The 27,605-nt window shown below is 38.7% G+C and overlaps 1 protein-coding gene across 1 annotated transcript in view; it reads right to left on the bottom strand.

Annotated features, from left to right (window-relative positions):
- The window catches only part of Rab39a (RAB39A, member RAS oncogene family), a 39,247-nt gene extending 13,770 nt beyond the window's left edge, over nt 1–25,477 (bottom strand). The window contains exon 1 of the mRNA XM_047518838.1: nt 25,135–25,477. Within this exon, the coding sequence (XP_047374794.1) occupies nt 25,135–25,361 (227 nt within the window). The 5' untranslated portion in view covers nt 25,362–25,477. The remainder of the gene's footprint in view (nt 1–25,134) is intronic.
- Between the last annotated feature and the right edge of the window lie 2,128 nt (nt 25,478–27,605).

Raw genomic sequence — 27,605 nt, 5'->3', positions numbered from 1 at the left:
AATATATAACTAAAGGTTCAAGATTATAAAAGTCATTTTTCTTGGTTCATAGCTATTATAAAAATTGAATGTGTTTTTGCTCTGTTAATTTCATTTGTATTTTCCTTGTAAACTTTATAACTGTTGCCTGTTAGTGTTTTATAGAGGTACTGCTTCTAAAACAAACAAACAAACAAACAAAAAACTAATCTTGGTTAATTTGAGATAATAAACCATCACCTACAGGACAGATAGTATATAAAGCTGACTTCCAGTACTAATACTAACCCTAATTAAATGAAAGGGGTATCTGTAAAATTATAGATATTGAAGTTATAATTTGTTATGTTCTCTTTAAGACTGGTGAAACTGGCTTTGGAGACCAAAGTCAAGGAAGTAAAAGGGCCATGGAAAAAACAGCCAACATTTTGGTCCTTGCCCTCTAAGGTCAACAAGGATGCAGAGAACAACAGGACCCCTCTCTGGGTCCTGCAACTCTGAATCACCCAATCTGATCAGCGAGACAAAGAGGACCCCAGAGGACAGGAAGCCAACCAGTGCACATTCTGCAAAGAGGAGGGTCACTGGAGAGGGAAATGACCTTGATGCTTCTAAGAAGCCACATATGGTCAGCCAGACCTTGACCCATCCTGGCAAATGGCACCACTGGTAAGAGGAAAGCTGAAGGGGTCAGGAAGTTTCACACATGTCCCCAAGAATGATCTCTGAGGAATCTCAGTGGACTCTTAAGAGTAGATGGGGGGGGTTGAGGTTGTGGCTCAGTGGTAGAGTGCTCACCTAGAACGCATGAGGCACTGGATTTGATCCTTAGTACCATATAAAAAAAAAGGTTTATGTCCATCTACATCTATCTACCTACCTACCTATCTATTTATAAATATATATAACTATATAACTATATATATGAACATAGTCAGTTTTGACCAACTTGGTCTTAAACACCTGGCAGGAAAGTATAGCCTGAGCACAGTCCTACATGTACATTTAAAAGGAAAAACAATGATTTTTAATGTAACTAAAGATGTACACCTGTGTTAGCCCTACCAAATGTAAGTAAAGTTTGAGGCTATAACAGAAGGGTTCTTATGTGAGAGTGCCTAATAATGACAAGAGTCACAATTTGTCCTGAGTTAATTTGTGTCTGATCTTATAGACTTACAAATCTTCCTAACCTCCTACATTGATGAACTTGATCTGTTTTTCACAGATAAGATTATGAGTTACTGTCCTTGTGGTTTTCAGAGACTGGCTGAAATACTAATTGCTTTTGTGCTAATTATTACAAAAATGTAATGCTTTGCTATATTGTTTATTGTTGTCTTAGCATGATCCCTGCCTATGCAGGCCTTGTCCAGTCACCTGCCATCTGCCAATGTGGACCTCTGGACTGATTTGATGCTGAATGACCTTAACTGTCCATGCCCCACCTGATGGAGAACAAGGACTTTGGGTTACATCCCCCAACTTAACTCCCTTTCAGCAGGAAGTAGTTTAGAGATGCCGTCACCCACTTTCCATAGAAATGGAAGGTAGAATTTGACAGTAGGGAAATATAATAGTGTTTAACTTGATGTTTTGACTATATCCCTTATGGCTTTGAAACTTACATTTAAAAAAATTTTTTTTCCCAGCCTTTTCCCTGACCTTCTCTCTGATCTTTTCCCTAAACTTCTCCTCCCTGATCATCTCCTTCCTGATCACTCCTCCCTAATCTCATTTACTCTGAATAACCTCTTAAAAACCCCCTGTTCCCCACGATGGGCAGAATCACAGCCTTTGGGACAGGAGTCCCCTGTATATCTCCTCTGTTAGCAAAGCAATAAACCATCTTTTTTCTTTTTCTCAAAACCATGTCCTTGTTATTGGATTGGCATCAGGAACAAGGACCGAGCTTTTGGCAACACTTTGACAATCACCATTCTACTTCTGCTTCTCTAAAGTTTGACTACGGAGCTTTTGGCAACACTTTGACAATCACCATTCTACTTCTGCTTCTCTAAAGTTTGACTACTTATTTACCTTATAAAAGTGGAATCATGCAGTGTTTGCCCTTCTTTGACTAGCTTATTTCACTTAACATGTCTTCAAGGTTCATCCATGTTGTAGTGTATGACAGGTTGCCTTCTTTTTATGGCTGAATAATATTCTATTGTATTTATGTAGAATATTTTCTTTATTCATCCACAATGTTCATTTTAATACATGCATTGCTTCAGAATAACAGAAAAGAAAAAATGGTTGTCTTGTTTATGTAAAAAGTTTGTTTAATTTTCCTCTCTTTAATTTTTTTCCTGAAATAATATATAGACAAGTAATTATGAGACAGCACCAGAGTTTGCTACATTTGTAACAGTGGTCCCCTTAATCCTTTGAATATAACCCTTGCTGCTCTGCCACTGTAACTTATTTTTAAAATGGACATGTTTCTTTCTCTTCCTCTCTCCCTGCTCCTCCCTAATCTTTCCTCCTCGCTAATTTCAATTCTTCCCCATTTTTGGCAGATTTATCTGTCCCTGAGTACACACCCATCATAGGAATGAGGTAATCCAGACTTTGAGGATGGTACCAGAAGATCACAGAAACGACTATCTCCCAAATTAACAAGTGAATTACAACTCCAGACAGAGAACATGTGGAATGTAGTCTTTGCATCACCCCTTTAAAAGCCCCCTATTCCTGCTGATGGCAGAATCACAGCCTTTGGGACAGAAGACCCTTGTGTTTCTCCTTTGCTAGCAAAGCAATAAACCTTCTCTTTCCCTTTTCTCAAAACCATGTCCTTGTTATTGGATTGACATCAGGAACAAGAACTGAGCTTTCAGCAACACATTTATAAAGACTTACTTAATATATGATTAATGCAATCAAGTATGAATGATATACCTTGGGGAATTTGTAATCTTTTCTTTTCCTGGGGATTGAACCCTGGGTACTTTATCACTGAGCCACATCCCCAGTCCTTTTTATTTTTTATTTTGAGATGGGGTATCACTAAATTGCTTAGGTCCTCACCAAATTGCTGAGGCTGGTCTTGAACTTCTGATTCTCCTGCCTCAGCCTTCCAAGTCACTGGGATTACAGTTGTGCACCACCATACTCAATTGGGAATTTGTAATCTTTTAACACAAGTGCTATGATTACCAAGATTCTAAAAAAATGTAAATGATATCTCAAACAAGTTATCTCATTTCATGGAAGGCACCAAAAAAAAAAAAAATGTTATTGTCATATGAAAGACAAAATTCCATAAGCATCTGAATGTTCATGATTATTTATAGTAGTTACTTATAAGTAAAAATTTAAATGTAAGTGGTAAGGTTTTATATATATTATGTAGATAATACATATATTTATATATCTATATATAAATCTTGTATGTTATTATGAACTTTGTTACGTGCATAGAACTCTTTTAAAAGATCAACAAAATATTGAGGACTTGCTGACTTAGATGAAGATGAACCACATGTTTCATCCTGGAAATGCCCTTCTTGTGGCTCTGCCAACTGTAAAATAGGCATTTAGAAGATGCCAAAGGCTGTTGGCAGCTAGTAGCCTATGAGTGCATTAGCCTCATGAGTGCCTCTTATTCACCAAGACATTATATCCCTACTGCCCTTCTGGGAATGGTCATTGTGTTGATGTTTTATTTATCTGCCTCTCTTGCCTTGTAATACTGGCCCTTAGAACTGATTTCCAAAGACTAAAATGCAAGTCTCCCATATCTTTTATTACTACTGACTAAAAGTCCCTGGCCCTGCCTAAGATTCTGAAACCTGGCACTTTAAACTTAGGGTAATTCTTTATTCAACCAAACATCAGAATTCTTTTTGTTGGTATAATTCTAGGGTCTTTCTATCAAAAATCTGGTGTGATTGCAGAAATTCTATATAATGCTAACAAGTCCCAATAGACTATGAATATATGAATCAAGTGCTCTGTGGTCACCTTTTATTTTCTATTCATGACAGATCATCATTTTATAGTGGTGCTTCTTACCACCCCAGCAGTCTCTATTTGCCTTTTATACTTTCTTATTCTTTGTTACAATTAACATATTCTGACATCCTATATGATTTTTCTTTTTTTTTTTTTAATTGTGAACAAATGGGATACATGTTCTTTCTCTGTTTGTACATAGAGTAAAGGCATACCATTTGTGTAATCATACGTTTACATAGGGTGATGTTGGTTGATTCATTCTGTTATTTTTTCCCCTTCCCCCCACCCCTCCCATCCCTCTTTTCCCTCTATACAGTCCTTCCTTCCCCCATTCTTGCCCCCCTCCCTAGCCCTCACTCTAACCCTAAAACTAACCCCTCCCACGCCCCATTATTTATCATCATCCACTTATCAGCGAGATCATTCTTCCTTTGGTTTTTTGAGATTGGCTTATCTCACTTAGCATGATATTCTCCAATTTCGTCCATTTGCTTGCAAATGCCATAATTTTATCATTCTTTATGGCTGAGTAATATTCCATTGTATATATATGCCACAGTTTCTTTATCCATTCATCAACTGAAGGGCATCTAGGTTGGTTCCACAATCTGGCTATGGTGAATTGAGCAGCAATGAACATTGATGTGGCTGTATCTCTGTAGTATGCTGATTTTAAGTCCTTTGGGTATAGGCCAAGGAGTGGGATAGCTGGGTCAAATGGTAGTTCCATTCCAAGTTTTCTAAGGAATCTCCATACTGCCTTCCAGAGTGGTTGCACTAATTTGCAACCCCACCAGCAATGTATGAGTGTACCTTTTTCCCCACATCCTCGCCAACACCTGTTGTTGCTTGTGTTCTTGATAATCGCCATTCTGATTGGGGTGAGATGGAATCTTAGGGTGGTTTTGATTTGCATTTCTTTTATTACTAGAGATGTTGAACATTTTTCCATACGTTTGTTGATTGTTTGTAGGTCTTCTTCTGTGAAGTGTCTGTTCATTTCCTTAGACCATTTGTCGATTGGGTTATTTGTAGTCTTGGTGTTGAGTTTTTTGAGTTCTTTATAGATTCTGGAGATTAGTGCTCTATCTGAAGTATGATCGGCAAAGATTTTCTCCCACTCTGTAGGCTCTTTCTTCACATTGCTGATAGTTTCCTTTGCTGAGAGAAAGCTTTTTAGTTTGAATCTATCCCAGTTATTAATTCTTGCTTTTATTTCTTGTGCTATGGGAGTCCTGTTGAGAAAGTCTGGTCCTAAGCCAACATGTTGAAGATCTGGACCTACTTTTTCTTCTATAAGATGCAGGGTCTCTGGTCTGATTCCGAGGTCCTTAATCCATTTTGAGTTGAGTTTTGTGCACGGTGAGAGATATGGGTTTATTTTCATTTTGTTGCATATGGATTTCCAATTTTCCCAGCACCATTTATTGAAGAGGCTATCTTTTCTCCATTGCATATTTTTGGACCCTTTGTCTAGTATGAGGAAATTATATTTATTTGGGTTTGTGTCCGTGTCCTCTATTCTGTACCATTTATCTACCTGTCTATTTTGGTACCAATACCATGCCGTTTTTGTTACTATTGCTTTGTAGTACAGTTGAAGTTCAGGTATTGCAATACCCCCTGCTTCATTTTTCCTGCGAAGGATTGCTTTAGCAATTCTGGGTTTCTTATTCTTCCAGATGAATTTCATGATTGCTTGTTCTACTTCTGTAAGGTACATTGTTGGGATTTTAATTGGAATTGCATTGAATCTGTATAGCACTTTTGGTAGTATGGCCATTTTGACAATATTAATTCTGCCTATCCAGGAACATGGGAGATCTTTCCATCTTCTAAGGTGTTCTTTAATTTCTTTCTTTAGTGTTCTGTAGTTCTCATTGTAGAGGTCTTTCACCTCTTTTGTGAGATTGATTCCCAAGTATTTTATTTTTTTCGAGGCTATTGTGAATGGAGTAGTTTTCCTAACTTCTCTTTCTGAAGATTCATCACTTATGTATAAAAATGCATTGGATTTATGAGCATTGATCTTGTATCCTGCTACTTTACTGAATTCACTTATGAGTTCTAAGAGTTTTCTGGTGGAATTTCCTGGTTCCTCTAAGTATATAATCATATCATCAGCAAATAGGGATAGTTTGAGTTCTTCTTTTCCAATTCGAATCCCTTTAATTTCTTTGGTCTGTCTAATTGCTCTGGCTAGAGTTTCAAGGACCATATTGAATAGGAGTGGTGAAAGAGGGCATCCCTGCCTTGTTCCAGATTTTAGGGGGAATGCTTTCAGTTTTTCACCATTAAGAATAATAGTAGCCATGGGCTTAGCACAGATGGCCTTTACAATGTTAAGGAACATTCCCACTGTCCCTATTTTTTCTAGTGTTTTGAGCATGAAGGGGTGCTGTATTTTATCAAATGCTTTTTCTGCATCTATTGAAATAATCATGTGATTCTTGACTTTAAGTCTGTTGATATGGTGAATGACATTTATTGATTTCCTGATGTTGAACCAACCTTGCATCCCTGGGATGAAACCCACTTGATCATGATGCACTATCTTTTTAATACATTTTTGTATGCGATTTGCTAAAATTTTGTTGAGAATTTTTGCGTCGATGTTCATTAAGGATATTGGCCTGAAATTTTCTTTCCTTGATGTGTCTCTGTCTGGTTTAGGTATCAGGGTGATATTGGCTTCGTAGAATGAGTTTGGGAGGGTTCCCTCCTCTTCTATTTCATGGAATACTTTGAAAAGTATTGGAATGAGCTCTTCTTTAAAGGTTTTGTAGAACTCGGCTGAGAAACCATCAGGTCCTGGACTTTTCTTTGTTGGTAGGCTATTGATGACTTCTTCTATTTCATTACTTGAAATTGGTCTATTTAAATTGTGTATGTCCTCCTCGTTTAGTTTAGGCAATTCATAGGTCTCTAGAAACTTGTTGATATCTTCGAAATTTTCTATTTTGTTGGAATACAGATTTTCAAAATAGCTTCTAATTATGTTTTGTATTTCAATCGTGTCTGTTGTGATATTTCCTTGTTCATTCCGAATTTTGGTAATTTGGGTTTTCTCTCGTCTTCTCTTTGTTAGTGTGGCTAAAGGTTTATCAATTTTGTTTATTTTTTCGAAGAACCAACTATTTATCTTGTCAATTTTTTGTATTGTTTCTTTCGTTTCAATTTCGTTGATTTCAGCTCTGAGTTTCACTATTTCCTGTCTTCTACTACTTTTGGTGTTGGTCTGTTCTTCTTTTTCTAGGGCTTTGAGCTATAGTGTTAGGTCGTTTATTTGTTGAGTTTTACTTCTTTTATTAAATGCGCTCCATGAAATAAATCTTCCTCTAAGTACCGCTTTCATAGTGTCCCAGAGATTTTGATACGATGTTTCTTTGTTCTTGTTTACCTCTAAGAATTTTTTAATTTCCTTCCTAATATCTTCTGTTATCCATTCCTCATATAATAGCATATTGTTTAATCTCCAGGTGTTGGAGTAATTTCTGTTTTTTACTCTTTCATTTATTTCTAGTTTCAATCCATTATGATCTGATAAAATACAAGGAAGTGTCTCTATCTTCTTGTATTTGCTAACATTAGCTTTGTGGCATAATATATGGTCTATTTTAGAGAAGGATCCATGTGCTGCTGAGAAGAAAGTGTATTCACTCTTCGTTGAATGGTATATTCTATAAATGTCTGTTAAGTCTAAATTATTGATTGTGTTATTGAGATCTATGGTTTCTTTGTTCAATTTTTGTTTGGAAGATCTGTCCAGTGGTGAGAGAGGCGTGTTAAAATCACCTAGTATTATTGTATTGTGGTCTATTTGGTTTCTGAGATTGAGGATTTGTTTGACATACATGGGTGAGCCACTGTTTGGGGCATAGATATTTATGATTGTTATGTCTTGCTGATTTATGGTTCCCTTAAGCATTATGAAATGTCCTTCTTTATCCCTTCTGATTAACTTTGGCTTGAAGTCCACTTTATCTGAAATGAGGATGGATACCCCAGCTTTTTTGCTGGGTCCATGTGCATGGTAAGTTTTTTCCCATCCTTTCACCTTTAGTCTTTAGGTATCTCTTTCTAAGAGATGAGTCTCTTGCAGGCAACATATTGTTGGATCTTTCTTTTTTATCCAATCTGCCAGTCTATGTCTTTTGATTGATGAATTCAGGCCATTAATATTCAGGGTTATTATTGAGATATGATTTGTATTCCCGGTCATTTGACTCATTTTATTCATTTATTTGCTTATTTTTGACAGGACTTGGTTCCTCTTTATTTGAGAGTTCCTTTAGGATATCTCCTCCCTTTGCTGATTTGCTTCTTTGTTTTTCATATCTTCTTCATGGAATATTTTGCTGAGAATGTTCTGTAATGCTGGCTTTCTTTTTGTATATTCTTTTAGCTTTTGTTTATCATGGAAGGATTTTATTTCGTTGTCAAATCTGAAGGTAAGTTTTGCTGGGTATAAGATTCTTGGTTGGCATCCATTTTCTTTTAGGGCTTGAAAAATGTTATTCCAGGTCCTTCTAGCTTTTAAGGTCTGGATTGAAAAATCTGCTGATATCTGTATTGGTTTCCCCCTGAATGTAATTTGGTTCTTTTCTCTCACAGCCTTTCAGATTCTGTCTTTATTTTGTATGTTAGGTATTTTCATTGTAATGTGCCTTGGTGTGGGTCTGTTGTAATTTTGTGTATTTGGAGTCCTATAAGCCTCTTGAACTTGATTTTCCATTTCGTTCTTCAGATTTGGGAAATTTTCTGAAATTATCTCATTGAATAGGTTGTTCATTCCTTTGGTTTGTTTCTCTAAGCCTTCCTCAATCCCAATCATTCTCAAATTTGGCCTTTCCATGATATCCCATAATTCTTGTAGATTCTGTTCATGATTTCTTACCATCTTCTCTGTTTGTTCGACTTTGTTTTCGAGGTTAAATATTTTGTCTTCAATATCTGAGGTTCTGTCTTCCAGGTGTTCTATCCTATTGGTTGTGCTTTCTATGGAGTTCTTAATTTGGTTTATTGTTTCCTTCATTTCAAGTATTTCTGTTTGGTTTTTTTTCAATATCTCTAACTCTTTATTGAAATGGTCTTTTGCTTCCTGTATTTGCTCTTTTAACTGTTGATTGGTGCTTTCATTCAATGCCTGCATTTGCTCTTTCATTTCATCGTTTGCTTCCCTTATCATGTTGATTATGTACATTCTGAACTCCCTTTCTGACATTTCTTCTGCCATGCTGTCATTGGATTTTATTGATATAACATCCAGATTTGTTTGAGGCATTTTCTTCCCTTGTTTTCTCATGTTGTTCAGGTGTCAGTGGACTGCAGAGATGTTGCAGATTTCCTCTATTGACTTATAATGTCCCTGAAGATTGCTAGTGTATCCCCTCTTATCCTTCAGTAGCCTGAAGTCTTAGAGGAAGTTGATACTTCGGTGTTCCCCTAGGTAGCTGCCTCTCTAGGGGTGGTGGTCTTCAGGTGGGGTATATTCCCTGATAGTGGGCAGAGGTGCCTCTACTTGTTGACCAATGGTCATCCAAAGGGGAACTAGACTGCGGGCTGAGGCAAGGCCTGTTTGGGCCTGTGTCTCTGGTTTTAGCGTCTTCGTGGGAAAACCTCACTCGGCGGGGAAGACCCACCCGGTGGGGAGGTCTCGCTAGTCCATTCCCCTCCAAGTGGTTCCCCTCAGTCCACAACTACCGCCTGGGCAGGGCAGCCTTCCCAGGCAACGTTTCCAGGGGCCTGGACCTACCTCCTGGGCTTGGGAGCCCTGCCCTTCACAGACGAGTCTCCTTAGGTGGCCCCTCCTCAGAGAAGCTGCCCGCAGTCCTGGAACCTTCGCTCCACCCCTCAGCTGGTCTCTGTGTAGCTCTTTCAAGAAAAGGTGCTTAGATCCCTGGCTCGGACCGTGCTTTGCACCTAATCGCCTGGCTATGCGACCCCTCCTCTGAGCAGTCACTTGGAGCCTTGTACATATGCTCCAAACCCCAGTGACCTGTCACTCGTCTCTTCCTCCAGGCAGCCACCCAGTGTTGTGTGTGGGCGCTTGGAGACCAAGCCACTCACTGGGCACCTCCACCTCCTCAGGACAGCCCCCTCCCCGTTGTTCAGGCGGTTGCTGAATCCAAATAGCTCGCCGCCCAACTCTTTCTCTGGCAGCCCCCGGAGCCCTGGCAGATTGCTTCAAAAAACCAAAAAACCAAGCGGTGTGCCTCTCGGCCTCCTCTGCAAGGTTCCCCACTTTCCGAGTTCACTGTTCCAGCGGGGGGAGGTGTGTCTTGCTGCCTGGGCAGGGCAGCCTTCCCAGGGGCCCAGACCTACCTCCTGGGCCTGGGAGCCTCACCCTTCGGAGACGAGTCTCCTTAGGTTGTCCCTTCTTAGAGAAGCTGCCCGCAGTCCTGGAACCTTCACTTCGCCCCTCAGCTTGTCTCTGTGTAGTTCATTCAAGAAAAGGTGCCTAGGTCCCTGGACCGGACCGTGCTATGCATCTAATCGCCTGGCTATGCGACCCGCCCTCTGAGCAGTCACTTGGAGCCTCGTACATATGCTCCAAACCCCAGTGACCCGTCACTCGTCTCTTCCTCCAGGCAGCCACCCAGTGCTCTGTGTGGGCGCTTGGAGACCAAGCCACTCACTGTGTACCTCCACCTCCTCTGGACAGCCCCCTCCCCGTTGCTCAGGCGGTTGCTGGATCCAAACAACTTGCCGCCCCACTCTTTCTCTGGCAGCTGCTGGAGCCCTGGCAGATCGCTCCAAAACCAAGCGGTGTGTCGCGCAACCTCCTTTGCAAAGTTCCCCACTTTCCGAGTTCACTGCTCCAGCGGGGGGAGGTGTGTTGCTGCCTGGGCAGGGCAGCCTTCTCAGGCAACGTTCCCAGGGGCCCGGACCTCCCTCCTGGGCTTGGGAGCCTCACCCTTCGCAGACGAGTCTCCTTAGGTTAGAGAAGCTGCCCGCAGTCCTGGAAACTTCAATCCGCCATTTTTTCGCTCCGCTTCGCTGTCCGTGTTTACCGCTCCGGTGGGGGAGGGGCGTCTCGCCGAGTCACTCTACTTCACAAAGTTCCCTGCGTTCCGGGGGTCGGGGACGCCTCCCCTATGGGAGAAACTCACCCGGCGGCTTTGAGTTGGTCCCAAGTCACTATCTCCTCTTTTGAATCTTGAGTCCTGGAGCAACATGAAATGCAGCCGCCCTCTAGTCCGCCATCTTCCTATATGATTTTTCCAGCTTATTTGTTTATAGCCTGACTCATCCCATTTGAAGACAAAAACTCGGAGCAAAGGACTTTTTTGAGGGGGGCGCTCTTTCCTTAGTGCTTAAAACTCACCTGTATAGGTACATGCACTACCAATATTTGTAAATGAATAAACAAACAATTGAATTAGTAAGTTCATACCATTAGGTTGAGGAAATTGGAGAATAAAGAGTAAAATACAAAAAAAAAAAAAACTCACCTCCTTTTGAAACTAAATTTAAGGTCAAAGGGGAATAAATAGATTGAATAATTACACATACCATAAACATGTAGTTGAAATCATCCACGTTTTCTAAAGAACTACCAGATTGTCCTTTTTAGTGGATTTTGGGAGGCAGAAGAAGTTATGTGGGAAAACTGAAAGTTTATTTAGAAATTAATGAGAAAGGTTTCTAGCTTCACTGTCTTCCAGGTGAAAAAAATGAGTATATTCTATTTGGAATGGCACTTTATTCCAATGTTTTCTGTTTCCATAACAATAATGAAATGTCTAACTTCTCAAGATTACTTTATTTTCCATATAACATACAGAGGATTATATGATCTAACATAATTAGGGGGCATGTTTTCTTGGGTTATAATTCTCCCACCATTTCTGTGATGGCTGCCTGCTTCTGTATGTTTTTTTCTATACTGCTTTGTTTCATGACTTCCTATGTCTCTCTATAACCTCAAATTTATAATTGATGTTTATTCTTTTCTCACTTCACTCTAACTCTGAAATTATTCAGCTTTTATTTCCAAGTCAATTGAACAGATGGGGTTCTTTGCCTTCTAGTTTCTCTCTTTTATTAGGTTTGTGTTTTTATCAAAGTTACCTGTGTACTTACCACTCCCTGTTTCCAACTCCTTGAACTTAACAATATTGTTATATCATAATTTTAGTAAGATCATTTCTTAACATTTATGTTATACTACCTATGTAAATTTGGTAAATTCTTTATTGTTTCACTGATGATTTCTCCCATTTTTTCTGTTCTCTCTTTATGGAATGTCTGCTACTTGTACACTGAACCTTTTGGACTGATTCTCTATTTTTTTTTTAATCTTTTTTAAATGGCACTTTCAGAAGCTCTTTTGTTCTCATAATATTCTTTTTTAGTATCCTGTTACTTTTTTATGATTGTAACTTTTTTCCTTATTATCTCTCTGAGGAAATCAAAGACAATTTTTTTTTTTTTTTTTTTTTTTTTTTTTTTTTTTTTACTTTTTAAAATATTCCCTTCTCCTTCATTAAGTTTCTGTTTCTCCAGTTGTTTCCTATTGGTTTGTCTCTAGGTCTCACATGAAAAATTTTCTAATATTTCTTATAATTTTCCATTGAAACTAAAGGTCTCACTAGAAGATGATCAGGTTGAATTATTTAGTTGATGGATACTCTAATGTTGGTATCTTTAAGACTTTCCTTGTGGCTTAGTCAGATTCATCAGAAATAACTTCACCAATGTTCTGTCTGAAGGGTGAAGGCTTGATTACCAGCATTCTGGGAGTTAAGTTGGGGAAGAGGGCAGAAGGCATGCACCATGCATATATTCACTTAAAGTCCTTACTTTTAACAAGGGAACCCAACCTCAATTATTTCTGGTATATCCATCCAAAGGCCTTATATTTAATTCTTTTCAAAGAATTAGTTTCCAGGTTTTTGACAACATGGAGAAGTCACTTGATGTATAGAGGAGCTAAGGGGATGTGAGGATCCAATCTTTCTTAAACAGACAGTTAGTGATCCATCCTTTAACACTCCCACTTTGAAAGGTATCTGACACCAGCATTTTGTGAGTCTTTGGAGGATTCAACAGTATGTATCAAGTTGATTTTGGCTTTTTCTTAACCATTAAGTTTAGAAATCATTAAAATAATTTTTTTTTCAGTGCTCAAGATTGGACTCAGTGCCTCATGCATACTAAGCACACTCTGCCACTAAACTATACAGCCCCAGAATTTAGTTATCTTGAGTCTGCCCATTCATTTTCCATGCTGCAACAGCTTTCCTGCTTCCAAAAATTTGTTGATGTTATCTCTTTGTTCAGGAGGGTTTATGGTTTAAAAAAGTTCTATTGTGATCTTAGCAATTTGAGGTAAAAAAAAAAAAAAAAAACTACAACAGATACAAGTGTTCAGTCTGCTATCTTTACTAGAAGCCATGTCTTTTTCTATTGTTATTGTTTCTTACTGTTTTTCATTTACTATACACATATCCATCATGTCCCAGCATGAAGCACCACCTTCTTTGGGTTACATCTTCTGAAACTGGCCTTCACTCTAAACACAGATGGAAATTTTTCCCTCTATTCTGCCACTGGAATTTATTTTAGTACTCACTACACCTTACTATAATTATTTGATTATCTTTCTTTATTAAAAGTCTGTAAGAAAGACTGTCCTAATTGTCCCTCAGAATCTGTTCTACTATTTTCCTTTAGTAACAGAACTCCAAAAGTTTTAGCTGGCACTCAGCAACCTATTTAGAAACTATGTTCCTTTGTATCTCCTGCAGTTATTTGTGGTCATATCACTAGTTTGAGTTACAGGATCTGAGAAGTAATGTGTGCAATCTAAGGTTCATTTATTTGAAGAAGAAGCCATTTGCAAGTTGCCTGTACTTGCCTGCTAAGAAATGGTAATGTTGGAGATCCCTGGAAACTGATGTTGAGGCAAAGCCACCATGATTACCCAGGAGTGTTCATTCTATAATACATAATTCTATTATAGGAGAAAGAAATAAGGCTCTATGTTATTTAAGTTACCATATTTTGGTGGTTTCTGTAATAGCATTGTAGCCTGTATTCTATCCAGTACAGACACTGCAAGGATTTGAATGTGAAACAGTATTATTTTTATAACTCTAGTGCCTGGTATGTAGTTAAGCTAAATAAATGTATAGATTTCCACAATTAAATTACTGTCTTGGTTAATTTCAGCTTCTAAAAAAAAAAAGAAGAAAAGAAAAGAAAGAAAGATAGCATTTAAGGACTGAAACTTATGAAGCTTTTGAAACTTTAGAACACCATATCCAGTATTTGCTCTCTAACACCTCTCCTTGTCTAATGAGGCAAATTCCTCATGTAAGTTTCTCTACTTCGGTGCCAGTGTTCATTATCAATACTGCTACTATTGTGTAAAGCTATTTCCCCTTTTGCTTTCTGAATACAGCAATAAACTAAAGATTTGAGTCTACGGAGATAAGGTGTTGGGTTGTATGCAAACAGATATACTTTCAGGACAGAAACTGCACAGCATATCATTAAAACTCATTTCAACCATAACAAGAATTCTGGCATAACTGAAAGGGCACTAAACACAAAATTAAGAGAACTGGGCTCTTGTGCAAACCACCAAGCTATGAAGTCTTGGGTAAGTCAAAGAGTCTCTGGATATTAACCATATTATTTTAAAAAATGCTACTTTTATATCAGATCATCTCTATGTCCCTCCCTGATTCTATGGTCAGAGTTACTTTTCTCAGAATGTTGACCACAGTGTAGTTGATTAAAAAAAAAAAAATTATACATATTTTTAATTGTTGATGAACCTTTATTCATTTATTTAGATGCAGTGCTGAGAATCAAACCCAGTGCCTCACACATGCTAGGCAAGTGTTCTACCACTGAGCCACAACCCCAGCTCTCTGTAGTTTCTTTCATGTTTTTTCCTCTTCACTTTCTTGGACTCTGTTTTTAATTCTTCTCTAATTTTCTTTGCCTTCAATAATTCTCTGCTATGCTATTAATTACATCTTCTCTTCCACTTTTGATTCTCTTTCAGTGTGGAGCCATCTGTTCTCTAAAATGTCTTAAATTTCACCTATTTACTTCATTAATTTAAAAAAAATTTTTTTTGTTTTGCGGTGCTAGGGATCGAACCCAGGGCCTTGTGCTTGCAAGGCAAGCACTCTACCAACTGAGCTATCTCCCCAGCCCTTAAAAATGTTTTTATTAGTGTATTATAGTTATACATAATAGTGGGGTTCATTTTGACATAATCACACATGCATGAAATGTAATTTGTTTCATTTCAATCCCCAGTACTTCCACCTTTCCTCCTTTCCTCCCTCCCCCTGATCATCTTCCTCTATCTCACTGATCTTCCTTTATTGTTATGGGATCTCCCCGCCACCCATGCTTTGTATTTCTTTCTTTCTTTCTAGCTTCCACATAGCTTCATTAACTTTTATTTTCCTAGTCCCAAAGCTTTTCTGTAGTTTTTTTTAATATCTAAAAAAATCTAGTTATGAAAGTTCATCTATTTTCTTCTTTATATTCCAGGTTTTCTACTGCTTTTTTAAAAATTTTTTTTAGTTGTCAATGGACCTTTATTTTATTTATTTATATGTGGTGCTGAAATTTGAACCCAGTGCCTCACACTTGCTAGGCAAGCACTTTACAACCCCAGCCCCTTTCTAGTGCTTTTTATTTGAAGGCTTTGTGCTTAAAACAAATATTAATGATTTGTATGACTTGCGTAAAAGTTTGACAAGTGGCTAAAAGTCAGAACAGAACATAAATATTTTAATTTTGAATGAGGGAAAAAATCAAAGGACTCTCTCAAGAGTTTCTAGAAGTCTCCCTAATTGTATAGTAAATCAGATATTTAAAAAGGGAGCCTTGATGAAATCCCCTAGAAACACCAGTAAAAGTGACATGGAGAATCGTGTGAGAGAAGAAACTGTAAGAGGCCCTGAAATGTATTTCTACAATTATGGGATTTTTCTACACTTTAAAGTATCAGTTCCAAAAGTGCATTCTGTAGAACATTATTATAGCAAAATCCTCTGTGTAAAAGGACTCTGGTTTAGGAAACTATCTACCTCGGGGAGTCACAAGGTGTATTAGTATATTAAATGCTCTGAGAAAGGCTCAGGGTGTAGCTCAGTGGTACAGTGCTTGCCTACCATGGATGAGGCTCTGGGTTCAATTCCTAACACCAGAGTTGGGGTGGTGGGGAACCCTGAAAAATACTGCAATGACTGGGCATTTCCAAAAGAACTGGATCAAGAAATGGCTTTCTAAAATGATGCCTATTAACATCAGTTTGGGAAAAATGCAAGTCTAAAGAAAATGATAGGCAATGCCTATAATTTGAGAATATGATTTTTCTTCGTAAGGCTTTCTCTTATAGCTAGGAAGTTCTTAGCATTTACTAACTCCCTCTTATGGCATTCTCTCTCGATCTCTTCTCAGAGAAGAGGTTTCAGTTTGGGTCATTCACTATTCTTTTGTATGTCTGTCATTAAGCCATTCAGCTTTATCTATTTGAGGACATACCATACTAAGTCCTGTGAAAAGGAAATACATTTGGAGAGGCTAAAGAATCAGAAGAAAAGTCATTTTTTACATGTTTGGTAGAGGTAGGAAGATAATTTGAGAACAGATTATGACCAATCATACAAAAAGTAGGAAAAAAATAAGCATAGTCCTCACAATTTGTCAAGAAAAGTCTCTGATGACCTATTGGATGTGCTTTGATGGAGACCTTTCTCATTTGACTTCTGATGCACTTGTCTAAGAAGTCTCCATTTCATTACCTCAATATTTTTTGACATTGAGATTTTTTTGATGGTGTCCTTTATATTCTAGCTATTGATATCAGTGTATGGTTTTAAAGACTTTCTGTCAATAGTGTGATCATTTGACTTGGCAAGATGTTTCTAAATTAAAAATCAGTCATTACCATAAGAAGGAAAATAGAAATAATCACTATATTTTTAGAATGTTTAAGAGAATACTGTTATGATTTTAAATCAAACTAAGGTAATATACCAGCTAGTTATCAACACTTAACCCATAATATATATCTACAAAACTCTATCTGCACTTTGGTGGGGTGTAGGGGGGCAGGTTACCAAGGATTGAAAACGGGGGCACTCTAACACTAAGCTACATCTCCAGTCCTTTTTATTTGTTTACTTTGAGACAGAATCTTGCTATGTTGCTCAGGCTGGCCTCAAACTTATGATCCTCCTGCCTAAGCCTCCGTGAGTAGCTGGGATTACAGGGGTGTGCTTACCATATCCAGCTACTATCTGTATTTTGAAACTGTGTTACAGCTTAAACTACAAGAATCTTTTTAAATTTAAAACATACTTTGTCCTTCGCATCACATTCTTCTGCAACTCCTGTAGGCAAGTACAGAAATTTATTACAAGTTTCATAATAGGCCAGGAAGATTGTGTGAAGCAGAAATTTTTAAAGCGAACTTCCCTGAATCGTATTATCAGAGTTGATTACAAGTTACTGACATTTAGAGGTAGATTTATTAAAATCATAAAGTATAAGCTTTATAGGTATTTTGTTTTAGAAAGAATTAAAGAATATATATTTTCTTTTCTTTTTCTTCTTTTTTTCCTTTGGTACTGGGGATTTAACCCAGGGGTGCTCTACCACTGATACCACTGAGTTACAAACTCAGCCTGTTCTTAGAAATGTTTTTGAGACAGGTCTCACTAAGTTGCCTCAGTCTCCTGAGTTGCTAGGATTATAGGTGCATGCACTATGCTAGCACAGAAAGAATTAAAATATCTTATTAAAACTTTATTTGAGGGCTGAGGAGATAGCTCAGTTGGTAGAGTGCTCGCTCTCACTAGCACAAGGCCCTGGGTTCGATCCCCAGCACCGCAAAAAACAAACAAACAAACAAACAAAAAACTTTATTTGATAGCTGGGCATGGTGGTGTATGCCTGTAATTCCAGCAACCTGGGAGACTAAGGCAGGAGGATTGAACGTTCAAGGCTGGCCTGGGCAATTTAGCAAAATCCTATGCCAAAATAAAAGTTAAGAAATGTAGAACACCCCTAGGATCAAATCCTAGTACAAAAACAAAAATCCCTTGAGTAGTTCATCTTTCTTACTTACTGCTTTACAGAAAGCAGGCGAAAGCAGGCTGGAAGAAAGCAAATTCTTCCCTCTAACTCAGGGTAGGAATAACTGATTCTTAATGTGCTAAAATGAATATTCTTAGATAATTCCAGTAAGTTCCTCTTCAAAATTTTTGGTTTTCACTTTTGGGGTATTAAGGATTGAACCTGGGGTGCTTTACCACTGAGCTACATCCCTAGTCCTTTGTTTAATTTTGAGACAAGGTCTTACTAAATTGTTTAGGGCCTTGCTAAATTGCTGAGGCTGGTCCTAAACTTACAATCCTCCTACCTCAGCCTCCTGAGTCAGTGGGATTATAGGCATGTGCCACCATGCCCAATTTAAACATTTCAAAAATATTGATTGATTGATTGATTGATTGTGCTGGGGATTTAACCTAGAGCATTTTAATACTGAGATACACTCCCTGGCCCTTTTTAAATATTATTTTGAGACAAGGTCTCCTTGAGTTTCTAAGGCTGGCCTTAGTTGTGATCATCCTGCCTTAGACTCCAAGTCTTTGGGATTAAAGGACTGTATCACCATCCCTGGCATATTTTTTATTTCCAATTGATACATAACAGTTATACATATTTTGGGGCAGAGCCTCTTCAAACTTTTAAGTACTATGACTATAGGTAGTAAGTTTCTACAGAAATCTTTGCATGCCAGCTAAGTAGACTGACAATTACTGAAAATTCTCTCTACATATTTCTTAAAATGGGCAAAGTACTTTTCTTCATGTGAAAACTTCACTGTTGTCATCCATGTACCCACAACATTATCTCTAACTCCCCCACCCCTGGTCTTTGACTTTGAAATCTAAATTTGGGGGGGGGGTGGCAATGAGTCAGAATAGGTGGTCATTTATAACACTGCCAACAGGGAAATGTTACTCCAAGATGAGGTATTACTTTTCTGGGTGGCCAATGTCTTTTAGAATATAGATACTCCTGGCAGGACCCTTATTAAGCTGTTAATTAATAATTTTGTATGTCTTAGTTTTTTAGCTACTTCTCTTTCTGTAGCTAAGAGCATTAAGGGATGGTTTCTTAAAATTAACATTAAGATGTATTCAATGTTTACAGCAGCTCAATTCACAGTAGGCAAGCTATGGAACCAACCTAAGTGCCCTTCAACAGATGAATTGATAAAGAAAATGTGGTACATACACACAATGTAATATTAATCAGCCATAAAGAAAAATGAAATTATGGCATTTGCCAGTAAATGGATGGAAATGGAGACTATCATGCTAAGTGAAATAAGCCAATCCCCAAGACTGAAGGCCAAATGTTCTTTCTGATATGTGGATGCTAACTCATAATAAGTGGTGGGGGGGAGAGGTAGAGGAATAGAAATTCACTGCATTAGACAAAGGGGAATGAAGGGAAGGGAAGGGAGATGGGAATAGGAAAGACAGTAGAATGAATCAGACATAGTTTTCCTATGTTCTTATATGAATACATGACCAGTGTAACTTATATCATGTATAGTCACAAAAATGATGTTATACTCCATGTATGTATGATATGTCAAAATATGTTCTACCATCATGTAGAACTAAAAAGAACAAATATAATTTTTTAAAAATTGAAGCATCAATTTTCTATACAATGAACTATATCTCAGCAATAAAAATAAATGAATTTAAAGAAAAAGATATGTGAGAGAAAAGCAGGGAAGGATAGTCTAGGCCTTACTACCCAAAAACAAAGAGAGAAAAGTGGGAAGGCCCCCAAATCTGTTTTAACTACTTCACAATCTTGCCTGTTGGTAGCCACATCCCTCAGGCATTGAGTATACAATATTTAGTTTACTTCAGGGTCTATAATCACTTTCATATGTCAGTACAATATTGAGGTTGTGGCTACATATACTAGATCAACAGATTAATCGAAGAAAAAAGAAAAGCAATCAGGTTTTCAAATCACTAGCTAGTTCTTGACTATCCTGACTCCATAATCACACAAAATGTTCTGAATGCCCTAAGTAGACACTGAAAATAATCTTTAGAGCATAAAAATGTTTGGCTACATGAATCATCTTTACACTTGTTAGAAATGATGTTGACTTATTCTTATATACATTTTACTCTGAAATACCATAAAATAGTCACTTTGGGAGGAGGCTGCTTACTTTCCTCTTCTTTTTTTGAATTTTTCTTTCCAAAAAAGTGTACCCTTATGGATGCATTTGCATCATGTGACTTGTAATACCTACATAGTGTGTTTGTATTATAATATATTTGTATTATATGTGAGCGTATCTCAATAACCTGGTCAAACAACCAATTAGATTGTCTCTTTCAATAATTTCAATAAAAGGCTCAGAGGCAGAGAACTGGGAGCCAACAAAGCTGAAGAACAAAAACAGATTAGAGGGGACATCCATTTGGAATTTTCATACTTCCAAGCACAGTCCCAAACATAGGTGATCAGGAACTAAAGAGTTAAGAAACATGGCAAAGAAAAAGATACATAGCAGAAGAGGAGTTGGAGGAAAGGAGATGAAGAAGCAAGTGGTGGGTTAAGGAGAAGCCCAGTGGGTTAGGGAGAAGTCCAGTAGATTAGTGATATTGGAAACCACCCCAGAGGTTTTTTTGTTGTTGGGGGGACAAAGGGCTGTCTCTTACAGGCACTACCTACAACACTTTGCTAAGTTAATTAGCTGTCTAATTAATGTCTGCATGTCTTCCATTACTCCAAAACTCAAATATGCAGTAATTCTGCCCCCGCCAAAGTGACTAAAGCACTTCATCATCAAAGGGAGCTTTTCCCAAATGATAGCCCTTAGAACACTATTATCATGGATTTTCATATTTTGAAAATAGCCCCTCAGAAAAATTTGGGAAATGGTAGTTTAACCAAAGTTAAACAGATTTCTTTGCTTCAATATTTAGAACTTTGATATGAATTTTTAAGAAAATGTTATACAGAATATAGAAATTTCCAAACTTGTATGATCACAGAACTCATCTTTCAAAAAGAATCACAACGGATGAGTGTTCTGCAGAACATACCCTGAAAGCACTGCAGGAGAACATTATTCTCTGAGCTTTATAATCAGTGGCTATAACTGTAACACCCCAAGGCCAGACAATGTGGAAAAAAGGCCAAATCTGGCTTGAATCCTGGAGATTTCCTATTCCTACTATCAAAATTGCTACTTCCTTATCTCACTTTATATATTAGTTCATTTTCTGTTTATAAAGAGGCTTTATAAAGAAAAAGAGGTTTATATAGTTCACTTTTGGAGGTTAAAAGTTCAGATAACATGGCTCTGGCATTGGCGAGGCTCCCCTTGACTGTACCATGTCACAGTGGATGGTATCAAGATGGAAGCACATAAGAGAGGGAAAGATCACATGTCAAGATAGGAAGCCAAGGAACAGAAAGGAACCAGACTCACTCTTTAATAATAGTTTACTCTCATGGAACTAACTGGAATCCCATAAGAATTACTTAATTCTTTTGAAGGGTGATACCCACAATAACCCCCAAATCACCTTACACAAGGGCCCACTTCTTAAAGGTCCCACTATTTCTTAATACTGCCATGTTGGGAACCAAGCTTCCATACGTGAATCCTTGGGAAACAAACCACATCCAAACCATAAAACTCTATATTTTTATTATTTTAAATGCTTTTTATGGAAAAAGCTTGAAATTTATATTCTTATATTTAACACTTTCCATGTTTCCAGCCCTTCTAATATTCTTATTAATACCGTATTAAACATTATTCTTATTTTCTTTACTGTGACACTTCTCCTATGACTAAATTTTTAAAAAGTGGTGCTGGGTATGGTGGCACATGCCTGTAATACCAGCAACCTGGGAGGCTAAGGCAAGATTTTAAGTTTGAGGTCAACCCAGACAACTCATAAAGACCTTGCCTCGAAATTTTAAAAAATATTTTTAAAAAGTGGTGGAGCACTCTGGGTTCAATTCCCAGTACTGGGGATGGCAGGAGAAGAGGGGAGAAAAAGACTATTAAAAGTAGTGATTGCTAGTTTTCTCAACAATGCCAAGCATCTTCCCTACCTCCTCGGCACATGGTAGCCTAGTCTGTGTGGCCTTGTAATTAAGTTCTCTTCAATGAATTGACAGTCTAAATGGTCTGTACCATGTTGGCCTCATTTTTTCAAAAGGAAATTGCTTGGTTTAGATCTCTTTTGCCTTGCTCTGAGCTTACATGGTGTGCCTGCAACCCGATGTTTGTGCATGCAGATGATGAAAATGTATTAGGGATGGCAGAAAACTAAGAGACAAGGTATCTGAACAATGACCTATAGCAGAACTATCCACCAACTTGAACCACTTACCTTGAGATTATTATAATTATATTATTATTACATAAGAGGTGGGGGCCTGGGTATTATACAAGAGAAAAATAAACTTCTATTTTCAAGAAAGGCATGGTAATTCTGAGTTTCCCTAATATAGAAATTAAACATTTTCCCTTATTAAAAACTTAATATCTGTGTTTATTTATACTACAGTTAGAGTATGTTCATATATACATTATTTTTCAAAACTTTTTTCACTTTTGGGAAACAAATGTTATGTAGGTAGTTATCATTTACTGGAATGTTAATTCAAAGATTGAAAACTAAGGCTAATCATGATCACACTTATCAGTTCACTATTTTATTGTTCTGAGACATATTTTAATGTTCAAGCTACTCCATAAGCTGCTAAAGTAGGTTCCTTTTGTTAGTTTATGTCTAAACACCAATAAACCTCCATACAGTATATACCACAAATTTCTCATAGTGTGATTATAAACAATGACAGGAATGTTATCTTCAAGTATCATTTTCTATGAAATAAAATGTACAAGGATATCTATTATTCAAAATAAGTATATTTTCTAGGATAAAGACACAAAATGGTTTAACAGTAATCATTTTAAATGTAATTTTATAGTAAAACATTCTGCCTAATGATAGAAAAGCTAAGCATTTGGACAAAACTACTGAAATATGTATGTATCTGAGAATATATTTTTGGTAAAAAGCCAAACAAATAAAGTATGACTCATTGTCAGTAAACATTCCCTAAATGTCCTTGCATTATTATGGAAGAGTTACTGCGTGCTTTTAATAATGTATATAAAATGAATTACTATTTACATTCTTCTCAAAAGCATTACAACCCAGTCATCTATTTAGCAAAAAAGTCTTTAAAGTCAAACAAATTAATTATCCTTTACTTTCTTGTCAAAAGTTGAAGCTACTTACTTGTAAGCAAATAACTATACACAATAAGATTTTACTATCTGTGTTTCTTGCAGTTGCGATTCCTAGCAGTTACTTGAAGTTTAAGGCATAAAAGAACATAAAGAACATGTTTTTATTGTACTGTTTAGAGGGGAGAACCAGAGCTACTTAATAAAAGTTTTTTTCTACACTTGAAACATTTCAAAGTTCATCTCTGAGATCACAAGTTGATCTAAGTTGAAAAAATTTACAACCAACCTTATAGAGTTAAAACTGGGAAGAAATCTGATACCATAATGACACCTTCCTTTTACAGATGAATGACAAGTCTTTTAATTAAGAGACCTTCTTGAAAAGGAAACATTTCTTCCAGGAATCTCAAGTATTGTATAAATCAAATAAATAAGTTTTCACACCTGTCAGACGGTGGGCCTTAACCAACTTTCCACTTCATACTTATGAAAACTAAAGTATAAGCAAGCTAAGCAGTTCCCTTATTATCTCTATGAATCAGTGTCACAGCTGGGAATGGAAGCCAAAATTTTGAATGTTGGGCATTCTCAAGATGTAGTCTGATCTCATTCGGAATGGATGCTGGCTTGGGGGTGAGGGGAAGCCATGTTTGGGAAGTCCCCTCAAGGAATACTGTATTTTTTTTTACAAGCAGAATACTTGCTGAGGAACACAAAATGCTTGCTTAAATGAGTTCCAAACGATAATGCGATCATTAAGAAACAAAACACTACGATGTATCTGTTTTCTTGCCTTCCTCTAAAATAAAGTGTCCCTGAACCATAGGATTTGAAAATATGCCTTAAATTTGGATCAATCTCAAATATCCAAGAAATGCACACAGTTTGGTTTACTATTTACTTGAGCTGCCTTTGTGAAATCCTTTAGACTCCCAGTTAACCTTTAGAATGAGACTATTTGGGTACCTCTTTCTCTATTTAGAAATCTATTTTCTGTTCTATTATTACCTAGAACGTTAAGAACCCATCGTAAGTGAAATAAGTCCTGGCAAATTTCTCTTCCCCCTCCCCCGTCCCTTTATATGTAGAAAGATATACACCCCCCAGCACCGAACCAATGATGACAAACTTCTAAAGACAACTCGACCCTTTAAACACACCCCCCAAACCCTCCCCCCACACACCCACGCAACTTCAGCAGTGCCAGTGTTCCTGATGTAGCATGTAGTCCTATAAACCATTCCCACGGGTCATGGCCCAGTATTTTCTGATGACCACATTCAGTGCTGTGAGGTGTTCAAACCATTACCGCATCCATCTCCCTGTGAACCATGCCCAGTGAGCTCATGCAGTAACCTGGGTTGGAGCTCTGCTTGCTGTCAAGCTAAAGAATCAATCACGAATCTGGGAGCCCTACTTCACACTTCTCCCCGGCCGCATAGCGGGGGGGGCTTTTGGTTAGGGCAGGAAAAGGGGCACTTGGAGGAAGGTGATCGGGTCAGGGAGGGCACAGAGGGGAAGCCGAGTTTCGGGAGAAAGCAGCAGGAGGAGCCCAAGGGGATCAAAATACCATCAAGGGCAGAAAGAGTTGGTGAAGAAGGGAACGCGAGGGTGACCCTGGTTCAGGCGGGAAAGGAGAAACGGAAAGGGGGCGCAGGAAATGGGCGCCAAAGAAAGAAGTGAGAAATTGCGGAGGAGGAAGTCGTCCCTGGAAGAGGAGGGGCAAAGGGGAAGCAAGAATGGAGTGTTTGCACTTTCGAGAGGGAAGGGCCGAAGCCTCTCCGGACCAGGGTTGGTGGGGCTGGCGCTTGGGGAGGGGGCGTTAGGACGGGCGGGGTGGCTGCCCGCCTTCGAGGTCCCCGTGGTCTCGGCGGAGACGGCCCTACCTGAACCGCTCCTGTCCCGCCGTGTCCCAGAGCTGCAGCTTGATCCTCTTGCCCGGCTCGATCTCCAGCAGGCGGGAGAAGAAGTCCACGCCAACCGTGGGGTCGCAGGCAGGGGAGCGCAGCCCGGGGAAGCGGCCCTGGGTGAAGCGGTGCAGGAGGCACGACTTGCCCACGGTGGAGTCCCCAATCACGATGAGGCGGAACTGGTAGATCCAGATGGTCTCCATGGCTCACGTGCCCCGCCGGCTCCGGGCCGCCCCACCCGCGCTCGGCGGGGCAAGTTCGGCGGCGGGAACTGTCCCTTCAGCACCTCCCGGGCGCCTGCCTGCGGGCTTCCAGCATATTCCTGCGGCTGCGGCCGCCGCCTGGTCCCCGCCCTCTCGGGAGGGAGAGGCGGGGCCCGGCCAGGCGGGGGCGGGGCCTCGGGTTGGGGGGCGGGGCGGGGGCCGCGGCGCCCGGGAGGGGGAGACAGGCTTGCGGCACGCGAATTCCCGCCCCTGACCGCTGTAAATCACTTTACTCCAAAGCTCACTGGGCGCCGAAGGGAAAGTGGGTGTGGCGAAAGGACGTGACGGCAGCAACAACCAATGAAAATGAACCAAGGTCTCAACTCCGGGAGGGTCAGCCAATGAAAAGTGAGAATGATTATCTTACAGGCGTCCCGGCGGGCTTAGAGTAGGAGGCCATAACTTGCTTCTGTGCTCCTGCTTTTGCCTTAATCGATTTGTTACATCCCAGTTTTCTGAAGATCCCACTTGGCGGCTTCCTATTGTCTAGTCTTGTTGAGCGCACCACCTCCTAGGTGTTCTAAGGTAAAGGAGTTGAAAGCATGATCGAAATAAATTTGCAGAACTATTTCTGAATGCTTCTAATGAGGACTGCCCTTTGCTGTTTGCCACCGTTGTCTCTTCACTGCTTTCAGAATCACAGAAGAGTGAGAAAAATATCGTGTTTCCCCCGTGTCCCTTGGGGCCCACACCTTGGAGAAGGAAGGGAGAAAAAAAGTGAAATGTTGAGATGGTCATAAAACTTCCCGCATTTCTCGGTCTTTTCTCTATAATTAGAGAAAAAAAAAAACAAAAAAACAAAACAACAACAAAAAAAACAACCTACGGGTGGTCTCAGATCGTTTGGTTAACCACCTAAGAAAATAAAGCAAAACTTGAATCCTGGAGGGAATTTACTACTTTCTCCTGCCTTTTCTCAATTTAAATAATAGTGAATTCAAGAAGTATCCTTAAAAAGTTAAATAAGTTAAACGGCTTTAATTTTTTAAGATATGAAATTATGGCATTGCTGGTTAAATGGATGGAAATGGAGGAATATCATGCAAAGTGAAATTAGCCAAACTCAGAAATTCAAAGGTTTTCTCTCCTATGCGGAAGCTGGAGTAAAATAAAGGAGAGCGGGAGGGAAGGATAAGCTTCCATGAAGAACCAGTCAAATACAAATTAATAGACCAAAGGAAGTCCGGTAGAGAAAAGAAAAGGGGAGGGGGAAGGGCAGAAGGGAAAAGGGGGGATCATGAATTGAAACCGATTTTCATGCATGGATGCATGGATGACCAACTACCGTGTATAACCATCAAGGGCTAATAAAAATAAATAAATAAATAAACCTAAAAAAATTAAATGGCTTTAAAGTTTACACTTACTGAAACAAAATTTTCAACGATTTCACTTTTTTTTCTTGCATACATCCAACTGCTACCACTACTGTTATTTGTCCTTTCTTCTTATCTTGACTTGGAGGAAGAGGTGTTACTTTCAAGGATGCCTTGTCATTTCTCTTTTGTGGACTTTCCCTTAACAGTTGCCCTTTATTTTATGCCTTTTATACCTCAACTTTCTCACTCTCCACTTGTTCCTACCCCTCAGCTAATAACACAATTCTAAAACTAAGAAAAAGGCATTATGCCTCTCCTTCAGATTTTTGCCTTCTCCATTAATTCTCCTTTTCACACATCAAAAAGAACCATCTATTTTCATTTCTCACCTACTAGTTTGTTTTCAACAAGTCGAATATACCCTTAATATTACTCTCTATGCCCAATATACCCATGAAACAATTGCTTTAGATAAAGTTGCTAGGAACTTACTAATTATCAAATCCAAACCCCCACCTTCACTGTCCTCACCTCTCACTCCACTATTTTCTCTCTTTAGTTATCATTCTCCTTGACCTCCTAGCTTTCCTCCAGTTATAGATAGCCAAGGGACAGAGTTCTGACCATTGAAGTGTCTATGTGTGTGTGTAGTGTCTTGTAAAGTTTTTCTTTCTGTAAGTGCATGGCACCCTTCATTTTTTTCTTCTTCCTTACTCCCTGGAAGATGTAACAACCATCTTGTGACCATGAAGATGATAGGAGAAGAAGTCAGGGTCCCTGATGACTTTGCTGATCTGTTATACCAGTTCTGTACAGTCCATTGTTTAAACAAATTAATATCTGTTTAAGCTAATGGTGACTTGGT

Source organism: Sciurus carolinensis, chromosome 11, assembly GCF_902686445.1.
Source record: "Sciurus carolinensis chromosome 11, mSciCar1.2, whole genome shotgun sequence".
NCBI classification, from domain to species: Eukaryota; Metazoa; Chordata; class Mammalia; order Rodentia; family Sciuridae; genus Sciurus; species Sciurus carolinensis.
The sequence above is the reverse complement of the archived record's forward strand: the minus strand, read 5'-3'. Positions and strand labels throughout refer to the sequence as shown.